Source organism: Triturus cristatus, chromosome 9 (genome assembly GCF_964204655.1).
Source record: "Triturus cristatus chromosome 9, aTriCri1.1, whole genome shotgun sequence".
In the NCBI taxonomy this organism is placed as follows: Eukaryota; Metazoa; Chordata; class Amphibia; order Caudata; family Salamandridae; genus Triturus; species Triturus cristatus.
Genome location: NC_140592.1, coordinates 341,359,872 through 341,385,400, shown reverse-complemented (window position 1 = coordinate 341,385,400; position 25,529 = coordinate 341,359,872). Strand labels below are relative to the sequence as shown.

At 44.2% G+C, this 25,529-nt stretch overlaps 1 protein-coding gene across 2 annotated transcripts in view; it reads left to right on the top strand.

The window, feature by feature from the left end:
- LOC146797887 (hyaluronidase-3-like) overlaps positions 1-23,023 on the top strand; it is a 110,458-nt gene extending 87,435 nt beyond the window's left edge. For both annotated transcript variants that reach the window (XM_085625096.1, XM_085625095.1), the window contains 3 exons: positions 3,787-4,785; positions 16,501-16,590; positions 21,010-23,023. In XM_085625096.1, coding sequence (XP_085481222.1) covers positions 3,862-4,785; positions 16,501-16,590; positions 21,010-21,336 — 1,341 coding nt within the window. In that variant the 5' untranslated portion in view covers positions 3,787-3,861 and the 3' untranslated portion in view covers positions 21,337-23,023. The remainder of the gene's footprint in view (positions 1-3,786; positions 4,786-16,500; positions 16,591-21,009) is intronic.
- The last annotated feature ends 2,506 nt before the right edge of the window (positions 23,024-25,529 follow it).

Here is a 25,529-nt window from a genome sequence, read left to right as displayed (position 1 = left end):
CTTAATTAATGTTTGGTGATCAGTCTGGAATATTTACGATCACCAACCGGGTGAAGACAAGTCAGATGACAACTCCACATATTAGAGAATAAGTATGGTTGTGAAGGTGAGCCACATATCTTTGGCCCCATAGCTAATATGGACGAGTAAGACACTCATTCTGATCATATAAAGGTTGCTACTAATACTAGGGTTCTGGATAGGGAATGTAATACTACTAAGGATGTCCAACTAGGTAACATCTGTGCAGTTAATAGTTGGACAGTGGAAAAACATTAGACTCATTGCAATAACATCCGGTGAGGTGGATTCTCGAATTGGGGATTTAAAGATCTCTGAGAAAATACAGATATTTACTCTGAATTATGCTTCGGAAGAAACCTATGATATATTCAACAGGGGCTCCATTACGAGATTAATAGCAGACATTACCAAGTTGTCACATATTAAATCTGAAGATATTATAGAATTGATTCCTAGGCATGATAGGAGTGCGAGGACCCCGTACAGTAACTGATCAAAAAGAACTTGAAAAGATGAGATAACTGAGCTGGTGTGAGCAAATGATCTGGTCTCAAGAGTGAGGGATTTACACTTAAAAGACCAATTGAAGTTGGTTATTCATTAGTATCAATACGAGAACAATTAGCAATAAAAGACAAACATAAAATAACTAGAACTAATAGGCTCAGCTTTCTGAAAAACTCTCGTTGTAGGGAACGTAACTTCCACCCAATTATAGTACAAATTAGAGTCTAGGTACAATCTGGATCTAACAACTTAGTTCAATGCTGAAAGTTAAACTGGCTAAGAAAAGAGCCCACCGGGCAGCCAGTCATATGTAGCGTTAGTGTTAACAGGAAATTCCAAGCAGACATCCTAGTCTAGTGTGATAGCTCTGGATCACATCGGCCACAGTGAATTAGAAAAATGCTCTTATAACATTTCTGTTATTACGTTAACAAATATTAAAACAACATACTTTTGCCTGACTTTGAGCCGGTTAACAGTTGAACATGTTTATATTGTCAGGCCTAATTACATCTTCAGTAAAGCAACATTTCAGTACAAAGAAGCTAATACAGTATGGTGGAACCAGCATGGCATGGCGGTGGTTTAGTTTTAATAATAATAGTAAAATCGCGACATTCCAAACTTAGCAATATCTTTAAGAGATCCCACCATAGTAAAAAAAAAAATCAAAGGAACGAAGAGAGGAAGAAATGAAGGAGGTAAGGAGGCGAGAAGATGCAGAAAGGAGAGGACGGTCACAGGGTACATAATGTCACTCACTCTAGTGAAACAGCACTCTAGATGATGATATTGTTTCAGAGAAAATTGTTGGCATGTTGGGTGAGAGTGTACTCTTTTTGACTGATGCATCTGTTACCCTATTTTTGTGCTTTTTCCATTTGGCAAAATGTATTTCGACTAGGTGATCCCCAAGCTTTTGTCATGTTCCATTAAATACTCTTTAACTAAGTTCCAATAATTATTTTCTTACTGTAGTTGTTGTTAGTCCGATTAATATTATACGTCCTTACAATGCAGCTCTAAACATTGTGTGGCCCAATCTTTCTGTTATTCGGTCTTTAAATGGGGCAGTGTTTGAGTGCTCGTTACTAGCATCGGATGTTAAGTGCAGGTCTCAGGTTCGACTCCCACCATGGCGACAAACACCCAGAAAAGGTACAGCACAGAAAGTGGTAGCAGTAAACTTCCCTCACAATAGGGATATATGTCACCACATCGGCCAAATGTAAAACCCTCTTTTTTTCCAGCTAGCATTAACGGTAATTTCACGCCTGACCATAACACGAGCCTACCCGTAACCATAAGGAAATAAAATAAAGTATATATACATTCTTTGAAAGTAACCTATGTCTACGACACCGACAGCTCAGTTTATTTTAAAGTATAAATTTAGCATTATTTCATTACAATTTGAGACCTCCTTTATTTGTTATTGCTTTTCATTTGGCTCAAACGTTCTACTTCCCCAAGACTAGAATCGAAGTCTGGATGCCATGCTTAAAGCAATGGTATGTCTCAGCAGTAGAGTCGAAGTAGTAGTAGGTGTGCTGGCAAATGCAGTTCGAGTATCAGCAATCAGATTGATGGAGTCGAAGTAAGGAGGGTGCCTCCAGCACAGGAGCAGCAGTGCAAGTTTCACTCACACATTGAACAATAAATTCATTATTCCTTAACCCGGCATAGAACATGCAGCAGCATTGCAAGCTTCATTCGCATACACAAAAGAGCGAGAGCACAGGCAGCAGAATTCAGTTGTCTCGCGCACACGAGAGTTCTTTTCTGGGTGAGAGGTACACAAACTGGCACACAACCTGCCCTTTTTTTTTGCCCTACTCCTTTTCTTGTCACCAAATGTCAGAATAGTCACGGTTTTCACTCAAGTCATAGGGATTCCGGAAACATTTTATATTCTGAATTTGTGTTCTCAAGGCCCCTAAGTATTCTTTATAAGGTATGTTGTCCTTTCTAGCCCTTAGAATCTGTGACAATGCCATGGTTTAAGAAACCACTTGTTTTGTGATGCAGGATAGCATTTTGGTTGTTGTATTAACCTGTATCCTTAGCTGACCAATGCACTAAAAAGATGAAAAATAAATTATTTGTGGGAAGACTCTGAGGGCCATTCACAAAATAAAGTCGCACCTCTACACCAGTAGATTTACTCCTATGCAATGGTGCAAGTGCATGACGTAATAATTCACAAACCTTCCCAGTAGAACACATGGATAGCTATGCCAGTCGCATCTCTCCAGTTGTAGTCATGGGAATGTCAGGTGACGTCTGCTATTCCTCCAGTGCGGAGTTCTATGCAGGATATAATTCCACCCTGGGGAAATTGCAGCCCAATGTGTTTCCCTTTTTACCCCAAGTCCGTGTGGAGAAACCCCTTCCCCTAGACCCTCACGAAATTTTGAGGTTGGTTGTTCCATTTCTCAACCTGGAATTGGAGTTGCCACAACCCTTTGTGCGAATATTTATTTAGAACATTTCCAAGATGAGGAAAGGTCAGAGAAGCGCTTGTGATGTTTGTGGGCATTCTCAAGTTCTGAAGGCAAACCCTGCCTTGAATCTCCCACTTCCAACCCATTAGATAGACAGTAATAGTTTACAATTAGACAGTCGAAAAAAACATTTATGCCTGAGGGGTATCCATTTGTGGGTGTCTAACAAGCTTGTGTTCGGCCATTTTCAGCCATAAACATAGGTTTACTTGGGGAAGCTAGCAGTTGTGAAGAGTGACTACTTGAGGCCAGAGTCGTATGAGAAGAATGATCACCACAGGGACAGAAATAACTGGGTAGGTGTCAGCCAGGACACTAGCTACACGGAGCTGCACACCAACTAGCGGTAAAAGGTACCTGCACATTGCAATCTGCCTCATCCTCATAAAGATGGAGTGGACCACCATAGGAGACAGCATGGAAAGTGCAATGACATCTGTCTTCTGCAGAGATGTGCTTGTAACCAAACACTTGGAAATAGTCACATCAGAGAGCAGCAGTGAGTTGTCAAGCAAATGTCCATTTTCAAGAAAGACCGAATCACAAAACAGTAAGAGTGGGCCTGGCATTCACAAATGTGCACTGCAGCAGAATGCCAGGCACTGAAAGCACTTTTTGGCAGAGTAAAGGAGAGTATGACAATGTGATATGCCTTCATGCCCTAAGCCTCACTCTAGAAACCTGATAAAATTCTTATTTCATACACTGTATGATTCTGTATGTTCTTACCTGTGCCTCTGTTTTCTTCTAGGTTGCCTATTGAAAGAGGACGTGATGCTAAGGCTGGGAAGATTCCTGAAATAGAATCACATTTTATTGACCCACCATGAATTTAGCTTACCTTACCTGGGTCATTTTGTGGCTCTGCTCTGTCCAGCTCTTGAAAAGTGTTGTCTGGGGGAAGTCGTCTTCCAGTCCTGTTGCTCATCATAAGCCTTTTATCGTTGTGTGGAACATGCCGACTGCTGGCTGTGAGAAACAGTATGGCGTAGACCTTCCTCTCGGAGTCTTTGACATTGTGGAAAACAGAGATCACCGGTTTCAGGGGCAGAATATGACCATCTTCTACAAGAACAAGCTTGGTTTCTACCCCTACATTGCCCCAAATGGCCGATGGATCAATGGTGGCCTACCGCAGAATATCAACTTGAAGCGGCACCTTGCAAAAATCTCCACAGACACTCACCACTTCCTGGAAGTAGACTTCAAAGGGTTGGCAGTGGTTGACTGGGAGGAATGGCGTCCCTTGTGGAACCAGAACTGGGGTTCTAAGAAAATTTATCAGCGAGCATCCAAGGAGTGGGTCTTAAAGAAGTTACCTCACGTGCCCAGTGAGAAGATAGGACACCTGGCCAAGCTGGAGTTTGAGAAAGCAGCACATTCCCTCATATTGAAGACATTAAGGGCTGGGGAACAGCTGAGACCAATGGGCCTATGGGGTTTCTATGGGTTTCCCGAATGCTTCAACTATGCTTATAAGAAGGAGGCGAGCAAATATGATGGTCATTGCCAACCAGAGACTATCCACAAGAATGACCAACTTAAGTGGCTTTGGGAAGAGTCCAAGGCCATCTATCCTAGCATCTATATGCCGGAGAAGTTGATGGCATCTGAGGAGGGTCTTCTCTATGTTCACTACCGAGTAAAAGAGGCCTTGCGGGCAGCAGAGTTCAGCCTCAACATTTCCACCCCACCAGTGTTGCCGTATTCCAGGGTGTCTTATAAGCATTCCATGAGATTCCTGACAGAGGTAATAGCAGATGGCGTTTTTCCCGATGGTAATCCCATTCCTTCATGGGAAATACCCATCAAGGAGTTAACATATTTTTAATACATTTTTTCGTAGCTATTCGCATAATTTTCACGTACTGTAAATCATGCAAATGTATTCACACTTAAGGCAATAATTGAGTTCATTACTGAAAGTGACCACGTTAAAATAAGTAGACCGTTAACTTGGTTAGTATATTTAAATGTGTACTTTACACTATTACCAAGTAAAAAAGGGAGATGTGGCCTAATGGCCAGAGCTACCGACTTTGGACCTGGATCCAGGCTCGAGTCCCAACATTGCCGTTACATTCTGTGATTCTGGGTAAATCACTCAATCTCTGTGTGCCTAAAAAGTATAATCTGACCTTGTTTAATGTAAACTGGTGCTCAGGGAAAGTGCTCTAATTCCCTTGGCCCAAGTTAGTGATCTATAAAATTGCAAAAAAATATATATAAATGATTTTGTCTGGTAAAAGTCAGCGATGGCACGCAAAAGCATTGTCCCTTTAAAAAAAACTCAAGAAGTACATTTGATTTACTTAGTGACAGTATGCTGAATGCTGCTAGTGAAGGGGAATAAGCGCGACTCAATGACAGCCTTTAGCGTGCTGATCACTTTTCTATTATATTTTTTGCAGCTTTATAGAGCTTGAACTTGGCACAAAGTTATTGGAGCGCTTTACTTGAGCACCAGTTACATTACACAAGGTTACTCTTATGTTTTTTGCGAGGAGAATAAGGGCCTGGTTTACATATTTGCTGGACTGGTCCTGCATGTGCTGTTTTAGCTGTCTTCCCATCCGCCGTCCTGGCGGTCCACCCGCCGGATTTAGATAATGGCTGGCAATAGGAGAAAAGATCACTGTGGTCCCCCCGACTCCACCAGGACTTCATCCCTATGGCGGGACGGGCTGCAGGAGGTGGTGGCGGGAGTCCTGCCAGGATTCCCACCCTCCAGATTCAGATGTGGGCTGTTTCGAAAGGAATTTTGGTGGGAATCCCGCCTACTTCGAGTCAGCAGAATGGGCCGAAAAGGAGTAAAAGCACCTTTTTTCGGGGTACAGGCTGCGATTTCCACCTCTACTCCTTCGCCCAGGTCCACCCTTATCTGCTGCGCTTTAACCGGGACGGACCGGCACCCCGTTTTGATGGACCCAAAGGTAGGTCTTCGTGGTGTGTGCAGGTACACATTGCATGGTGTGTGTATGTTGGTGGGGTGCAATGCAGAATGTACAAAGTATGCTCACTACTCACAACCCATATGTACATATGTACAAATACACAACATATATGTATGTTACGTATATAAACAAAATGTTACTTATCTGTCTCCCCACCACCACGGTCATCCCCCATCAGTACTCTGCCAACAGTATTCCACCAGCCTAATGGGAACATCCAAATCTGCTCAGCGGACCGCGCCGTCAAGACGGCAACTGCTGGCAGATCGCCAACACAAAAGACCGCAGCGGTCTTCTGTGTGTCGCGTATATAAATCCAAATATGGCAAGCGGAAGAGTCAGTCTCACCTCTGGTCTGAGACCTGCTCTCTCCCCAGCAGCTCCGCTGTCTGTGATGCCGCCGCTGACCCAGTCTCGCCTCCTCCTGGTAGGTGTTCGAGGCCGCTGCTGCCCAGGTCCGTTAGTGTGCCGGTTTTCCTGCTGTTCCGGTCCTAATTTCCGTTTTTACTGTTTTCCCTTATGTGCCTGCTTCTGGTGTTAGTTATTGTTATTCTTATTGTTATTAGTATTGTGCCTTGTTCGTTTTTGTTTTTGCTCTGTTTTCAACCTCGCCGCTGTTGCCCCTGCAGCCCCTCCCGGTTCCCGCTCCCGCCTCCCAGCTGCACGTCCCTCCCCCTGCCCTATTTAATGGAGGCCACTGCACGGTCGCATGCAGCGGGCGTGCCAAAGGCAAGCCCATCTGCGCGCTTCCACGACCCGACTGCAACCAGCGCCAGAACCCCTTGATCTCTGACCACGCACCTCTAGGACTCCGCTGCCCTCCTCGCACTCAACCCAAGGAGGAACAACAACTGCCAGCTGTCCACTCCGAACACCACCCATGGCCAGTTCTCCTGCCGCCACTGACGCCATACCTTCTCCTCGGACCATACCCCTGCGGACACTGCCCCCATGACGAACGCCAACACCTCTGGAGCCCTAAATTGCATCTTCCTCAACGTGCGCTCCCTGCACAGACCTGCTATAGAGATCTGGGACCTCCTTGACACCCTCTCACCAGACGTCGCCTTCTTCACAGAAACCTGGACCAACGCCTCCGCCGCCCTGGACATTGCCATCGCTATCCCCGACGGATACAAGATCCAGAGGAAGGACCTTCCACACCACCCAGGTGGAGGATTTGCCATCGCACACAAGAGCTCCCTTCGACTCCCCACCTCCACCACGAGTGACTCCCCCGCCACCACCGAACACCTTCACTTCCAGATCCAGACAAGCCCCAGAACCACTCTCGGTGGCACCCTCGCCTACTACCCCCCTGGACTCCACACCTCGTTCGCCACTACCATTGGTGACCTCATCTCACCCATGCCATCGCCTCCCTGGACTAAGTACTCATCAGAGACCTGAACTTCCACCTCGACAACCTCCCCAACCCAAACTCCAACACCCTCCGGGACAACCTCGCCAACATCGGACTGCAACAGCTCATCACCACCCCTACCCACAAGGCAGGACACCCCCTCGACCCCATCTTCGCAGGTGGGAACAACATCCGCTTCAGCCACATCACGCAGCCCCTCTGGACGGACCACCACTGCATACACTTCTCTTTCAACACCGCCCCACCGTTCTCAAACCCACTCCTCGCCCTCCGCAAAGGAACTGGAGCAAGATCACAGAGGAGCACCTCAACTCCGCCTGCAGCCGTGCCCCCCCGCCTCGACTAACGTCTCCTCTGGAGCTAAGGAACTACACCACTGGATCACCAACTGCACAGATGAGCTCGCACCCCTCCGCACCACCGACAGACAACGCCCCCTGAAGGCCACCTGGTTCACCGCCGACCTCCAAGAAGCCAGACGCTCCTGCACATGTCTCGAAAAACGATGGAGAAACAGCAAAACCACAGAAGACCTGACCACCTACAAGAACGCCATGACAGACAACCACCAACGCATAAGATCCACAAAGAAAGACCTTCATCCAGAACAAAATCCTCACCAACTCCAGCAACTCGAAGGAACTCTTCAACATCATCCAGCAATTCACCAAGCCCCCTAGCGAACCACAGACGTGACTTCCTCCCAAGACCTCTGCAACAAGCTCAGATCCTACTTCCACCTAAAAATCAAAGCCCTCCACGACAACTTCAGCGAGCAGACTCCAGATACCACCCTCCCCTCCAACGATGACAGCTGGCCCATCATCACCGACTGGACCCCGTGGACACTAGTTCCCTGAGCACCGGCAAGGGAGACTTGTATTCTCCCTCCCGATGAGAGCTGCACTGCTAATTATCTCCCATATGACATCACTGATAACATCATTGCAACATATGAAATTAGATCATTGATAACAACACTATGCATGCAGAGGGAACAAATTATAGTTACTTTAGGGCACAAGTTAATGTTACTTAAGGTAACTACAACTGAAGTATTTCAGTGGTTTTGTTAGTTTAAAATTGTATATTATAACTGAAATTCTCACCAAACTACGTCCCTTCAACCTTTTGTTTTTTCCCCAGTGAATTTGTCAAGTAAGATATAATTACAGTTCCTAACTATAACTCCACTTTCTTTCATGTTTTTTCTGTGTGTGTGTGTGTGTATATATATATATATATATATATATATATATATATATATATATATATATTCACTTAAAAAACCATAGGTTTCGCACAGGTTATAGTTAGGTGGATATTTCACTCGTAAAAAACCAATGAAATTCCCCCGTTATAGTTAGTTCAGATAACTATAACTCGCGCGCCCGCAATCCACTGCTCATGACGTCACATATTACATCACTCATGACCTGGTCAGTGGCATCACTCATGACATCATCCTTGTGATAGAGTGGCGGTCGCGCGAGTTATAGTTATCTGAACTAACTATAACGGGGGAATTTCATTGGTTTTTTACGAGTGAAATATCCACCTAACTATAACCTGTGTGAAACCTATGGTTTAAGTGAATTTGCAAGGTTTTTTAAATGCTAATTCCTAACTATAACGTGTGTGAAACCTATGGTTTTTTAAGTGAATTTGTACGTTTTTTTTAAATGCTAAGTTATGTATTTATTATTAATTTTTTTTTCAAGGTTTTTCACCGTGCGCGCACTGTGCGCGTGCTTTGGGTGCACATTGCGCTATGCGCGCACGCTTTGGGCGCACATTGCGCTACGCGCACCGTGCACGCACCCCGGGATTTTTTTCAAAAGAACTAAAATGTTTTTTTTCCACTTGGGGGTCCTTCTGTGACCCCCCTGACAAAGGCTAGGGGGTCAGGAACTCTCTTCCCTCCCCCCCTTTTCACGTTTTCCACCTTTTTTCCCCCTTTCCTTTTCAGTGCGAGAGCCAAAATGGCGGCCGACACTTCCTGATTTCGACCGATTCGAATGTTTACTGACATCTAACAACCAATCAGAATTTCGCTTGCGCACGGTACCGTGCGCGCAGGTGCGCGCACAGTGCGCTCGGTGCGCGCGTATAGATATTTATATGCTTTTAAATGCTATTTTCTCAGGAAATACTGAACAGATTGACACCAGACCTGCAAAAGGCACTTCCCTGACCTGAGGACTACCTCTCTGCCAAATTTCAAGTAATTCTGTTCAGCCGTTTGGGCTGTACCTTCGACTAAAGGTCCTATGGAAAAATGCATGGGGAAAATGTGTTTTGGGACCCCCCTTTTTTCTCGGCCCCCGCTTGACGAATCACCCCGAGACTTTCAGGGTAGGAGCTGAGCGGAGCGCCCCATTTGTTTTGAAAATTTCGCAAGGATTCATCAACCGGCGCCAAAGTTATTCAAAATAGAATTTTCAGATTTCCTATGGAAACACGGTCCTAACTATAACTATCTACTGGCGACCGCCAGTAGAGAGAGATATATATATATATATATATATATATATATATATATATATATAAAATCCACAATCCTGAGCCAACCCAGTCACGGGCGCAAGAAACAGGTATGGACCACACTTTAAGAAAAAAAGTTTTTCATTTATTGTTGCAGATAAAACGTGGCTATTCAAAGCAAGTGCCCAGCCTGACGCGTTTCGACTGCCCCACGGCAGTCTTGATCTATATATATCCAACTTGGTTCCCACTCATCGGGTTGTGGCAGCGCTCATCATGGGTGTGATACTCCACGGCAGAACCACGCCGCTTAATACGTCCACATAATTCTTCTGCAACAGACGAATAGATGGGTCGCACTCCTGTAGATTTTGCAATTTTTGTTTTATTTGTATCCCTGTTAATGAGAAGGAGAGAAAAATAAAACAAAAATTGCAAAATCTATGGGAGTGCGACCCATCTATTCGTCTATTACAGAAGAATTATGTGGAAATATATATGTGTGTGTATATATATATATATATATCTATATATCCATCACAAGGTTCTGCCACCAACAAAGGAGCCCAAACACAATCGGGTCGATGTAGCTTTGTTTATTTGTAAACGAGGCAGCAGGCACAAGTTCGGTGGGATCACAGCAATCGAATAGCCAGCCGACGCGTTTCGGGACTCTTCCCTTCTTCTTGGGCTGAAAGTAACTGACACAGCAAAAGCACATTGAGCACTTAAATATCACAAAGTACACTCCCCAGTGGGCGGGGCCAAACCGCAGCGTGAGCTGCCGACGGCATCTTGGTACTTGTAGTGCCTCAAAAGTATTCCTCAAGTGAGTTGCCTTGCTGAGAGTCTAATAAAAGTTAATAAAACCTTGTGATATTTAAGTGCTCAATGTGCTTTTGCTGTGTCAGTTACTTTCAGCCCAAGAAGAAGGGAAGAGTCCCGAAACGCGTCGGCTGGCTATTCGATTGCTGTGATCCCACCGAACTTGTGCCTGCTGCCTCGTTTACAAATAAACAAAGCTACATCGACCCGATTGTGTTTGGGCTCCTTTGTTGGTGGCAGAACCTTGTGATGGATTTATACGGCCGTTTGTCAGGCCGTGAAGGAGTCCCGCTGCTTTGCAGACCTGGATGCCGTCATTTGTCGACATCATGTCAGGACGGGAGCTTTAAACGGAGCAGAAAAATGCACGCCCAAGTCAAGGAGGATTGTCAGCTACCCACTGTGGTTTTATTAACTTTTATTAGACTCTCAGCAAGGCAACTCACTTGAGGAATACTTTTGAGGCACTACAAGTACCAAGATGCCGTCGGCAGCTCACGCTGCGGTTTGGCCCCGCCCACTGGGGAGTGCACTTTGTGATATTTAAGTGCTCAATGTGCTTTTGCTGTGTCAGTTACTTTCAGCCCAAGAAGAAGGGAAGAGTCCCGAAACGCGTCGGCTGGCTATTCGATTGCTGTGATCCCACCGAACTTGTGCCTGCTGCCTCGTTTACAAATAAACAAAGCTACATCGACCCGATTGTGTTTGGGCTCCTTTGTTGGTGGCAGAACCTTGTGATGGATTTATACGGCCGTTTGTCAGGCCGTGAAGGAGTCCCGCTGCTTTGCAGACCTGGATGCCGTCATTTGTCGACATCATGTCAGGACGGGAGCTTTAAACGGAGCAGAAAAATGCACGCCCAAGTCAAGGAGGATTGTCAGCTACCCACTGTGGTTTTATTAACTTTTATTAGACTCTCAGCAAGGCAACTCACTTGAGGAATACTTTTGAGGCACTACAAGTACCAAGATGCCGTCGGCAGCTCACGCTGCGGTTTGGCCCCGCCCACTGGGGAGTGCACTTTGTGATATTTAAGTGCTCAATGTGCTTTTGCTGTGTCAGTTACTTTCAGCCCAAGAAGAAGGGAAGAGTCCCGAAACGCGTCGGCTGGCTATTCGATTGCTGTGATCCCACCGAACTTGTGCCTGCTGCCTCGTTTACAAATAAACAAAGCTACATCGACCCGATTGTGTTTGGGCTCCTTTGTTGGTGGCAGAACCTTGTGATGGATTTATACGGCCGTTTGTCAGACCGTGAAGGAGTCCCGCTGCTTTGCAGACCTGGATGCCGTCATTTGTCGACATCATGTCAGGACGGGAGCTTTAAACGGAGCAGAAAAATGCACGCCCAAGTCAAGGAGGATTGTCAGCTACCCACTGTGGTTTTATTAACTTTTATTAGACTCTCAGCAAGGCAACTCACTTGAGGAATACTTTTGAGGCACTACAAGTACCAAGATGCTGTCGGCAGCTCACGCTGCGGTTTGGCCCCGCCCACTGGGGAGTGCACTTTGTGATATTTAAGTGCTCAATGTGCTTTTGCTGTGTCAGTTACTTTCAGCCCAAGAAGAAGGGAAGAGTCCCGAAACGCGTCGGCTGGCTATTCGATTGCTGTCATCCCACCGAACTTGTGCCTGCTGCCTCGTTTACAAATAAACAAAGCTACATCGACCCGATTGTGTTTGGGCTCCTTTGTTGGTGGCAGAACCTTGTGATGGATTTATACGGCCGTTTGTCAGGCCGTGAAGGAGTCCCGCTGCTTTGCAGACCTGGATGCCGTCATTTGTCGACATCATGTCAGGACGGGAGCTTTAAACGGAGCAGAAAAATGCACGCCCAAGTCAAGGAGGATTGTCAGCTACCCACTGTGGTTTTATTAACTTTTATTAGACTCTCAGCAAGGCAACTCACTTGAGGAATACTTTTGAGGCACTACAAGTACCAAGATGCCGTCGGCAGCTCACGCTGCGGTTTGGCCCCGCCCACTGGGGAGTGCACTTTGTGATATTTAAGTGCTCAATGTGCTTTTGCTGTGTCAGTTACTTTCAGCCCAAGAAGAAGGGAAGAGTCCCGAAACGCGCCGGCTGGCTATTCGATTGCTGTGATCCCACCGAACTTGTGCCTGCTGCCTCGTTTACAAATAAACAAAGCTACATCGACCCGATTGTGTTTGGGCTCCTTTGTTGGTGGCAGAACCTTGTGATGGATTTATACGGCCGTTTGTCAGGCCGTGAAGGAGTCCCGCTGCTTTGCAGACCTGGATGCCGTCATTTGTCGACATCATGTCAGGACGGGAGCTTTAAACGGAGCAGAAAAATGCACGCCCAAGTCAAGGAGGATTGTCAGCTACCCACTGTGGTTTTATTAACTTTTATTAGACTCTCAGCAAGGCAACTCACTTGAGGAATACTTTTGAGGCACTACAAGTACCAAGATGCCGTCGGCAGCTCACGCTGCGGTTTGGCCCCGCCCACTGGGGAGTGTACTTTGTGATATTTAAGTGCTCAATGTGCTTTTGCTGTGTCAGTTACTTTCAGCCCAAGAAGAAGGGAAGAGTCCCGAAACGCGTCGGCTGGCTATTCGATTGCTGTGATCCCACCGAACTTGTGCCTGCTGCCTCGTTTACAAATAAACAAAGCTACATCGACCCGATTGTGTTTGGGCTCCTTTGTTGGTGGCAGAACCTTGTGATGGATTTATACGGCCGTTTGTCAGGCCGTGAAGGAGTCCCGCTGCTTTGCAGACCTGGATGCCGTCATTTGTCGACATCATGTCAGGACGGGAGCTTTAAACGGAGCAGAAAAATGCACGCCCAAGTCAAGGAGGATTGTCAGCTACCCACTGTGGTTTTATTAACTTTTATTAGACTCTCAGCAAGGCAACTCACTTGAGGAATACTTTTGAGGCACTACAAGTACCAAGATGCCGTCGGCAGCTCACGCTGCGGTTTGGCCCCGCCCACTGGGGAGTGTACTTTGTGATATTTAAGTGCTCAATGTGCTTTTGCTGTGTCAGTTACTTTCAGCCCAAGAAGAAGGGAAGAGTCCCGAAACGCGTCGGCTGGCTATTCGATTGCTGTGATCCCACCGAACTTGTGCCTGCTGCCTCGTTTACAAATAAACAAAGCTACATCGACCCGATTGTGTTTGGGCTCCTTTGTTGGTGGCAGAACCTTGTGATGGATATATATATATATATATATATACTTGGCTTAATAGCTATATATAAGTACATATATATATATATCAAGTGCTATTTATGGACCAATATTTTCTTATTTTCTCCTCTATCAAAGTGTTGCGTTCTTGCTAGAGTGAAGTGTGCCAGGCTCTTGCTACAATTAAAACTGTCTGTCTGTGGACAAGTTCTTTTGCTCTTGATAGATTGAAATTTAGCCAGGCTCTTGCTAGAGTGAAATGTGGCTTGGCTATTGCTAGAGTAAATTGTGACCAGGCTCTGGTTAAAGTAAAATATGGTCAGATTCTTGCTAGTGTGAAATGTAACCAGACTCTGGATAGAGAGAAATGTGGTCCATCTCTTGTTAAATCAAAACGAGGCCCGGTGTGAACACGCTGCCAGCAGCCTGAAATGTGGGCAGGCTCTTGCTAGAGGAAAGAGTGAAATGTGGCCTGGCTCTTTCCAGAGGGAAATGTGACCTAGCTTTTGCTAAAGAGAAATATGTACAGAAACTCAGCCAGTGTTGAACTGACTCCTGCTCTACATAGATTAAATAGCTCAGCACTCTTTGTCAGGAGAAATGCAAGGAGGGTAATGAAAAACACTCCGAGCAGGAGATATTGTGATATTAGAGCTATATTTGATATTGTATCGTTTTGTCATAATGCTGATATCAGGACAGTGCAGGTACAATTTTATATCGGCTGTAAACCTTCCACACCAGTATTCTAGCACATAAACTTCATTTGACTGCCCACAGACATCAGAACTGTGAGACTCGGGCATGAAGTTGGCTGGATAGATGGATGAGCCACTGAGAAGCTATGAACCGAAGTACAGCAGGTGGTTTAGAGATCAGGAGAGATGGTGAGACGCTCACAGCTATATTTGGAGCAGCCTGTGTAATGAATGAGCTGTGGAAGCTCTGAGCAGTTATTTGCTTCCTTATTTTTGGTAGTTTGTGGTTTTGCTATTTTTGTTCATCTTTGTGCTTAGCGTAAAAACCCTCCCTAGCTCGCTAGTTGCCTGATCGAAGGAGAGATCCCAGCTCTGCACAGCAGCGTATGTTGAATTAATCATGGCATTGCTGTTGTGTTGAAAAAGGTGCCCAACCCTAGTGGTTGACAATGTTTCAGTGAACCTCACATGTAGAGTCAGATGTACATATTGAAGGTTGACCAAGAGAGAAGTATGAATGTTTGGCCAGACTTTTAGGAACCTGATTTGGAGGTTGCTGGAATTTGGTGACAGTTGTCAAAACCAATGGTGGGCGTCCACCAAACTTTTGTACCTTGAATGGACGGCAACTTTTTTCAAAATACAGAAATTAGCTCTACTCCAGCGGTCATTTCTAAATGTGGCGGACAATAGTCCATTAGCGTGGTGAAGGTCATGTTCTCCGCTACCCTGATAGATGGAGTACCAATACCATCCACCTAAGACTCAATCAGACCCTTAGTAGGGAAGGATAGACATTTCTGAATTTTACAGCTTATGCCACATAACAGTGAGTGTACGACCATTGGCAGCCGATCCATTGGGCCCTGTGTGGTAGATCCCCAGCACTTTTCGGGGTAAGTACACTGATGACCGACACTCAGTCAACACCATCACCTTGGCAACTGCTCGGTCATCCTCATTGCTATGGCTAGTATAGAGGTTGCGTAAATCTGCAGCCCTCCTTTTATGTATGAAATGAGCATGTAAGCGAGGGCCATCAGTTTTATCTGTCCTCAATGTCTACAGCCTCAATTTAGACAAAGCCGATCCTAATCAAGATGTTTTTTGGCAAAATTTAAATAATTCTATATCTGAGCAGTGGTAGGAGTCCAAATCCTGATTGTACTAGGCAGCCCAGAGGAAAGATATCTTTACTGAAAGTGGCACCTTATCCACTAGAAACCAATATTTCAGCTGCCTGTGCTGGCTCTTCCATTGTAAGTGCCTTTGAAATAAATGCAATACAGTTTGACAGTGAGCGGGACCCAGTGAACATTAGTAAGGATGGAATGATCCTATTTCCTGTAACTAGTTATTTATCAGTGCAGCAAGGTGCAAAACAGATTGAAATAGAAAAGCAATGGAGCATGGAGTCCGATATTATAGTATTTTCTGTATCAAGCGTGGATGAATACAAAGCTTCAAAAACAGGTCAAGGTGCTAAAGATAAGATTTGGTCAACTTGTCAATGTGCATTTTAAATAAACAGCAAGTGAAGCATAAAACCAAGCAGTTAATGGTTGAAGTGAGTCAGGGGGTGATATCAACTATTGGTAATGGAGACAGCCACTTTTCAAGAGGCAGAGGTGATGTGTTTGACATTAGAAAAAACTCAGTTTCAACAGGATCTATGTTTCGAAGGTGATTGAGCATGCGGTACTTGAGTTTTTGTACCTTTGTGTGTATTTTTCTGACAGGCCTCAGTATCAGTTGTTCATTCAGTTCTGGAGAAATAAGTAATGTGGGTTTAGCACAGTGAATACGTTCTTGAAAGAAGAGTGTCAGTACAATTGCTGGATTAAAATGGTAAAGTGAGGAAAAGAGCGAAGAAAGTTGGTTTGGAAATAGGGATAAAGGAAAGAGTCAGTGGGAAAGAGGGAGAGTCGAGAGTATTAATTATTTACTTTCGGTTTCAATTCTAGGTGGACTTGGTACACACTATCGGTGAAAGCGCTGCCATGGGAGCTGCCGGAGTGGTGCTGTGGAGTGGGAACTCCTTCGTCAATTCTGAAGTAAGTACGCGGTTACTTGTCCACTGGATTAGGAGAGGCCCAGGAGATGTGAGGATTGAAGAAGAGAGGAAATATCTATGACTGGAAAGTTTATATGGTTGGACAAGGCATGAGAGAGGCTTTTATCTCTAGACCACTGGTTCAAGATTGTCCAGGTCTACCAGCGACCAGATCATTTACAGGTAGTGGCTTTTCCACTGTAGTAAATTAGTTTAAGTTCTTGGACCAGATCCCAGTTTGCCTGGTGCAACTCCTACCAAGCAGGCCTGTGTGCCTGCTGTCAATTAGGTAGTGGTTGGGATGGCGCCTACTGAGAATTGAGGTAAGGGAGGATCTCTCTCTCTCTCTCTCTCTCTCTCGCCTTTGAAAAAAAACTCCATACACCTGGGTCCCCATACTGAGGTATAAATATGGTAAGCAAACAGATTATACAGACATTGGGTTTCTAGAAAATATATCTACTTTATACGCACGTCTTAACTCTAACATCAACAAGCATTGGCATAGCCAATAGGTCTCGCCTTTGGGACCTTATAAGTGTTTAACCATGCAACAGTTAATGTTGTTGCACCAAGGATACTGTGCTGCATAACTAAATACTTATAAGGTCCCAAAAGTGAGACCTATTGGCTATGCCAATGCTTGTTGGTTTGAGAATCTGGTCACCCAATTATCTTGCCATATAAAACCTACGTGAATTTGCAGCAATACCTGGTCCAGAAATTGCAAAGACAATTGCAATACTGGGCATCGAGTCATGCATGCCGCAGAGAGCTAACATCACAGACACAGTTCAAAGACTGTTAACGGAGGGCTTCTGTGCCTGCTGTCCTAAGTCTGACACTCTGGCCTTTGCAGCATCAGCATGGCGATTCCTGGCAGCTTGCAAGCTACTGCAGCAACCATACATAACTCCAAGCATTGACTCTTGCCTCTAGCGGGTCGGGCAGCGTTGCAATTTCCAAAGGCTACCAGCACTAATGAAGTCTTGTCTGAGGGCTCCGAACAGTGGGGAGTAAATGCCCTAATGCCCCCTCAACACCTTAAGAATGACGTGCATCTTCATGCCACTTCCTAGACGTCCGCTGACTACCACCACCAGCTGCGAGAACCATCAGCCACCTTGAAGCTAAGAGATGCTAACCACCACTGACCTGACTTTGGCTGTGCTGTCTTCGGGCTGTTAAGGGACTGGCGGTTAAAAGTTGAACCCTGACGATTTGAGGCTGAACACACACGTCTTTCTCCAGCATCCAAGATCCCTTCCTCTGCCAGGTTTTAATCCTCCCTGGTACTATTAATACTAATGGCCGAGAGATCCCTTACTAATAGCCTGCTGGAGATAACACTGTGTGCAACCCAAGCCTAGAATGACGGACGGCTCGTGGGCAACTGGACCATCACTTCCGGGGGTAAGGGGCGGGCTCTGTACAGATGACTGAGGGAATTTGCTCTGGAGTCACTGCTGCTTTTCCGGGGCGGGTCATTTTTAACCAATCGCTGGATATGCGTGCAGGTACAGCTCGCCAGACCCTCCTAGTGGCGTTTACTACTCTGTCAGTCAATGTAAACAAGCTTTCCGATTGTCCCATACTTCCTTCACTTACTGAAGTCAGTTGAAGTAATTCACGTACCCAAGGCGGCCACAGTTGGCAGAGCTGTAAACGGAATTTTATGAATACGTCGAGGGAGACTAGAGGTAAGTCAAACTTTCATGAATGTTAGCAGTATTTTGTCCGGTTGACATGTATTGACAAGATTTGGCCGCGCCACCGTAAAAGTAACGCCACGCTGCCGTGAAAGCGAAAGTGATCACGATCGCGATGACGCGCTCTGTGCTCAGCACACGAGGGATGCGCGCGCAGCAGCGTTGATTGCAGAGGCGGAGCGAGGCGCATGCGCTTGTGCACGTAACCGAAAGCTGGTGGCCGGCAACAGCCTTTGGAAGCACTGATTTTCCTTTTACTTTCTTCACCGTGGACAAGTCTTATGTTGGCTTCCAAACCTACAAAACTGCCACTTTCGAAACCTTCAGTTCTGGACACCACAATGATAAACTGCCACTAAGTCCTTCAAAATGCAGGTCTCCCAGCATCCAGCTGGCACTGCCTCTAAGTTAACTTTTTTACTTGAAAGAGTCTTTGATTGGATCTCCCCTCAGTACTCTTCTTCCCCATACCTCCATGATGTTGAGTAACACAATCAGAGCTCCTTAAGTCGGTATCTTGCAAGCACCAGACCATGATGCAGGAAGGGCGTAGCTCAGGGTAAAGAACAGGTAAGTCCACAGATCCAAAGGTGGCATACTAATCACCCCTACCCATGATAAAACACCTATTTTGGATTAAAAAAAATTATGCAGTTTTGTTTTCTGGCAACTCACAATTTTATTAGCATCACCTGGCAGGCTTTGTAAAATTCCAGACGTTACACATTGGTCTCGATAATAGTGTTCTACTTTATAAAAATGTAACACACTTCAGAAAATCTTCAAATGTACTCAAATGCCCTCAGCACTTTGAGAAACGTGTCCAGCATGGCAGACAATTGGCTGCCTCTTTTTAAAGAAAGTAAGTTAATTTTTTTGTTACTTATTTTGTAGTGGTCATTGCCACTGAAGCTTATAAATTTCCCTAATCTACAGATTATCATGGATTTTGGTCCAATTGTAGTTTAAGATATCCCCAAAAGCATACTTTTCCAGTGCCTCAAAAATGATGTAAGTGGCTATGCCGCCCACGAGATGGTAAGAAATAATATCTTGGTTACATAGTGACTTTCTGATGAATATTGATTTTGCACACATGTACCATGATTATGATTGAGATCGTGGCAAAACGGTAAATCCGGCGTCCTCTCACCTTAGATTTTAGAGTGACCGGGGCTGCGGCGAGACAGACGGGCATCCTTCATGGGGTACTACATTCATGCAGTTTGTATGGCTACCATGGCAAATGACTAGAGATACCCTGGCATATCATGGAAGCTTGTGCGGGGCTTACGACCATGAGCAGTATTCGCAATGAGCAATTACCGCCCACTGCTGTAATGTTTTAACACATGCCATAAAACATTTGAGGGTCTGACAGAGGGAAGTCCTGTACTGAGGTCAAATGAGGTCCAGACTGGTTTCCTTGAACTCATAAGGCCTTTGTATTTAAGCCACTTACCGGGACCAGTCCCCGGTAAAGCTAAATGCTCTTGTCGTCTGAGAAAATTAAGAATTTATATCATTGCCCTTAACCCTGCTGAAAATTAGAAAGCATATTCTCTACAATGTGGACCAAACAGTGACTGGTGGTCCATGTCCTGTGCGCAGTTGAGATAGTCTTAGAGACTCTAAGGGACCCAAAGAGCTTCAATATGAAACTTCAGTTTTTTAAAAGTATTGCTACGTGTTCACTGGCTCCTTCTCTTTCTCTAGAAGTTTTAGTGCAAATACTTCTGCTGAGTACGAATGAGCTTGGACAGCTTTAGTACTTTCAGACTCTTACCTGTGCCAGCTGCAGCCTCTAAGATACCCCCCCCCCCCCCAGCATAGTGACTGCCTTTCTTTTTCACCCACATGTGGCTCTATTGACGTTTTATTTGTTTAATCCCAAAAGTCATGCCCAACCACTATAAACTAAGAATATGTATCACAGAAGAGCATCTCTTTAAACATTCATTTGAATATATTCTTTATTTTGTTAAATATACCTTGTGAAAGTCCTTCTTCTCTCCTAAAATAGAAATAAAATTTACAGAAAACTTTAAAATATCTGCATTACATGCTCTCTGACACTATAAGTAGCTGCCATGCGTAATTGACTTTGTTTTCCTTCTACATTTCCCAAAATAAAACGCTGAATAGTAGTGAAGTTGATAATAGTGCAACTATGACATCATAGTTGTACAAGCAATATAGTAGCCCTGTGACGCCTCACTGTCATCGGTTTATCAGCTGGGGAGATATTGTACATCAGCGCGTCTGGCATTATAATTAAGTAAATCATAGTTGCCATGCATGCTCAGGTATATTGAAATCTGCAAAATGTGTAGCCACAATGGACAGAAAATAACCTTTCAGGTTATAGACTATACTGCAGGAATCTAAAAAGGACCTCTATGGAGCATTGAGAAAACAGGATATTACTGGTGGATTCGATTAATCCCAATTTCAGATTTATATCAAACCTTGATAAAAAAAAAAATGTAAAGAAACATCTAATATTATTGTGATGTTACTTAGTTTACATTAAAATGTTCAGGTCCAGAAACCTAAAATACTTTCTCTGGCAGCACTTCTAAATGCAGCAGAAGGGATAGGACTGTAGTGTAATGTTAAGTAACTGTGCAAATTACTCTAGAGGCATTATACTCAAGCACTTGGGGTTGATGACTCATCATAATTCTTCTTTTCTTTCCCCCTTTGCACAGCGACGCTGTAAGAACCTCCGTCAGAATCTAATCAGCTCTTTGGGGCCATATGTGCTGAATGTGACCAGGGCAGCAGATGTCTGCAGTAAGCAGCTCTGTAAGCACAAAGGCCGCTGCATCCGAAGGGACCCTGAAGACTTCAACGCCTTCCTCCACCTCAACCCACAGAACGTTCACATCACCCCAGGGGATGTAGAGAAAGGAGGGGAGCCAGTGGTTGAAGGGGAGCTCAGTGCAGGTGATCTGGACAGGATGTGGAAGTCTTTTCAGTGTTCCTGTTACACTGGTTGGGCGGGGTCACACTGTCAGGAAAGACAAGGAAGTTGACGATAGAAGGGACTAAACGCATACCCATGTGTGTGCTCCTTTTGATCCGATTTAGTCCTTTTCAAAGCTCTTTCCATTAGTTCTGCTCTATTACTGATGTGCTATGCCTTTCCTATAATTTCCCACCTGTCCCTGATGAGCCAAGTGTTCTTACTAATCCATACCCAGCTTACTTTCTTTTTCATTCCAATGTCCTGTTTCATCTAATTCTCTTTCCTCTCTAAGCGACCCCCACTATTTACAACTCTCCAAACATCTTATATTACTCAAATGACTCTCTAGTGTCTATTGAATGTTTTCCCCTCAGAGAGCCCTCTACTTAAACCTTTATCCCCTCCTTAGCCTCCTGTCAAAGGCCTTGCATCTTCTTATCCAGCTCTCCATGTTCAGAGTCCACCTCATTGTGCTCCTTCCATCCAACTCTGTTCTCCCTCGGATGCCCATTTCGTTACTCCAGTTCTCACCTATTCTTTACCTTACTAGCTCCACCCTCCACTCCTTCAGTGCATTGTGTGTTGATCTGAATTGCATTTCCCTTATCTGACTATCCTAGTTGTAAGCTGTCTGCGTGTGCAGCCCGCCCCTCATCTGTGCCCTGACAATGCCACTGTATTCCTTGGAGCTTCGGTCAACACTGCTCTCTGACTGCTCTAAGCAGGTGATGAGTTAATTATATGACTGATCTATTTCCTTAATGATGTCTCTGCTGTACACTATCTATTAAGGCTTCAGCCACAGCATTGGTATATTTCAGTGCATGATGTCTTGGACATTGGTATCCATCAATCAAAGTGTACTGGTATGTATTTGGAGCATTCAATAACCCAAATCGCGTGCAATTCTTGTGTGTTTTGAAGGCTCTGTGAGTAGAGCAAATTGATTCCTGAACATCAGCATTGTTAAAATGTAGAGTCTGAGAATCATTCTTGGCATCTCATGATTTATCTGTGGGTGCCTGCCACCAAGGCTTCTATTTGCATGCACGGTGCATGTCAGAAGGCCATCCAGGATGTATTTTCACTGAAGCCAGTGGCTGCTCCCAGGAACTATAGGCTGCCCCTGTATAAACCTGTCTGACCATTGGGTGTGGCTAACCATAGCTTCATAGTTGATGCCACTAAACCTGCTTGTGTCAAAGGACACTGGAGTGGAAACAGAGTTGGTAAGTGTATTAGGGTTTAAGCGGCGAGGTTTCAAACCCCATATATAGAACAGTGTTATACTCATGAAAAATGTTTCATAATCAAATGATATGACATAATTCACGTGTATTATGGATTTTGTCCAGCAAGAAAGCAACTCTTGAGTCAAATTTCCCTTTAGTAGATTATTAGTCTCTGAGCATTGTGATGTGTTTAGATAATGAATCCACCAAGTCATGGTATTGAGTTTCAATATGGCTCTTTGCTCAAGCCGAATCCTCTATATCATAGATGAACAAAACCAGAATTTTCTAATCGGAATCATTGTTATCCTAACGTTAAAGGGATCAACTAGCGAAATGTCTAATTTCTACATATCGAAGTGCTTCTTAAAACAGCAAATTATGTCGTTGTTAAAACTTCAACTTCTGATTTTGCAAGATACTGCCATGAGGTAAAACAATGCACATAAATCTCTCCTCCTATTTTATTACAAACACCAAACTACTGTAAAATTGTTTCCAATAAACATTTTTCTGTTGGAATGAAGGGTTCTTTGCTTCTTGCAAACTCAAAACAAACCTATATTATAAACCCATACATAACTGATAATGTGTGTTAGTCCAATAACGTAGTCACACACTTCTGTTGACATTTGTAAACAACTGGACCTACTTCCCTGAGGTCTGAGTCAACCAAACCCCTCAATTGCATATTATTTGTTCATAATACATTGATTCTCCGTGTATCTTCTAGAAATGTGTGTACAATGTTGTCCTAAGCCACTGCAGTTGCTACACTGTAGCTGTTAGTTGTGGAAAGTCTAACGTTATACCAAACGTATAGACGAATTACACGTCTTTACGAATTAAATATTACCTGTGAATAACCTTTCATAAGTCAATTTTTCAGTGACTGAGACATTTATTTATTCATTTGTTATAAGTATATTTGTATAGCACAGTGTACGGAGAGTCCATTCGTGCTGTAGAGGGGGCATGGAGAGAAAGAATTGAAATCTCATAGATCGTTAAGACTAGAATGAAAAAAATGGACACAAGGATGGAAAGGCAGACTGCCCCAAGGTCTAGCACATTGAACATGAAAGGCTCTTTGTCCCCATTTGTTACATTTATACGTGGGGATGTGAAAAAGAAGTTGAGAGCTGGACCTGAAATTTTACCTTGGTGCATGTTTAACACATTTCTGGGAAATGAAATTAAGACCTAGGCCATAGAATATTTTGTTCAAAATTCAGAAGGTTTTCAAGGTGATCCTCATGGGTGCGATAAAATAGGTTTCCAATTCCGCAAACTCATTGCAACTGTGTTTTGGATCATCTGAAAACAGCAAATATTTGTAAAAGAATCAATGCCTGACTGGACAAATTCATTGATGATGGTAATACGATGAGGGGATAATAAGAAAGGAAAAATGCTGTGTAGTAGACTATGGTGATTAGAAACGGATCTAGACATGGAAGACTGTAGTTTAGCAAAACATAAATTAGAATCAACCAGGAGTTAGAGAATTCTGTTTGGGTTGGTGTTAGAGGTTTGCCCATGGTGGAATACTACAACCTTATGTCACTATCAACATGCTGTTTGTGGATAACCAAAATCTAAGTTTTTTAGCGATTTAATTTAATAAAGCTCAATTCCATCCAAAAGTGAGTACCTTCCAAAGGTCACAATAAGGTATTTTGGTCTCTGTTCTCAAGATTCTGAAGATTAAAGAGTATATTGCATTAGCAACATACACATACACACATATATATATTCATGTAGCTTATGAGCAAGGGGAAGAATACAGAGATTTCTGAGTAGGCGTAAAATTGCTGAACATTAAGGAACACTCCATAAAACAACTTTATGCATGGATTTAAATGGACATCCTGGGTACATTTGGACAGAAAGGACTTTATCCAAGCAAGAGTTTGGTTAATGATTCCGCATGGGAATAAACTCTTAGACAGAATGTCATGGGCGACGGCGTTGAATGCAGCTGAAAGATAGACTAAGATTCAGTGGGAAATGATTTTCTCGTTCTGATTTACCTCACAAGCTACACGACCCTTTAAGCATGACCATGGCTTTAAAAATTAAAACATCAGAACACATCATTGCCCTTTGTTTAATCATTGCTCCTTTATTAAATCAACATTCATGCAGGAAAAAGATACACAAGAACTAAACCTTCATGCTGCATTCATTGGCACCTTAACTGAAAGTTTCTTAGAGATGCTGTGTACCCCCTCACTTGCACACACAAATGTGCAGCTCTGAGAGCAAACAGTGGTCACTGAAACCCCATCTTCTGTCTAACATAAATGAAACATTGCTTACTCTTCTCACTACAGACAAACAGTATGATATCGTGTTAAACATATTAAAGATAATTATAAGGAAAGGCCTCTTTTTGCACGATCACCCCCAAAGTTTTGGACTGATGATGTTGATTTTTTGATGCTGATACTGCCCTGAGCCCTGCTAAACAAGCCTCAGTGCCAGTGCTCTGACTCTTAAAAGGTGTATTTCTGATTGGCTCACCCACAATTGGCACAGTTAACTTACTTACAAGTCCCTAATATATGGTTCCATAGGTACCCTGGACCTGTAAGTTAAAGTGTCCCTTATGGACTGAAACACTTAGGGGGAGGTTTGCCAAGATTTTGCGCTGTGTGTGCATCACAAAATTGACGCAAAACAGCGCAAAATCTTTTTTTCCTAATTAACTTTCTAGCGCTGGAAAAAACATAAAAGTAATGCGATGCAGTGCATTGTGCTGCTCCGCATTACTTTGCGCCGTGGGGGCGTGCCAAGGGTGGTGCATGGGCATTCCCCTGCAACCACCCAAGCTTTCTCATGCTAAACCCAATTTACTAAAAACAGTAGATTGAGTTTAGCGTGAGAAAACTACGTCCTTTTCAACTAGGCGCAAGAAAGGAGAAATTCTTTCATTTCTCCGTCCTTTTCCAACTTTGCATGCGTGCTGTACTGTGCAGCACGCATACAAAGTGGGAAAACTTTCCCTCGTGTCTAGCATAGTATT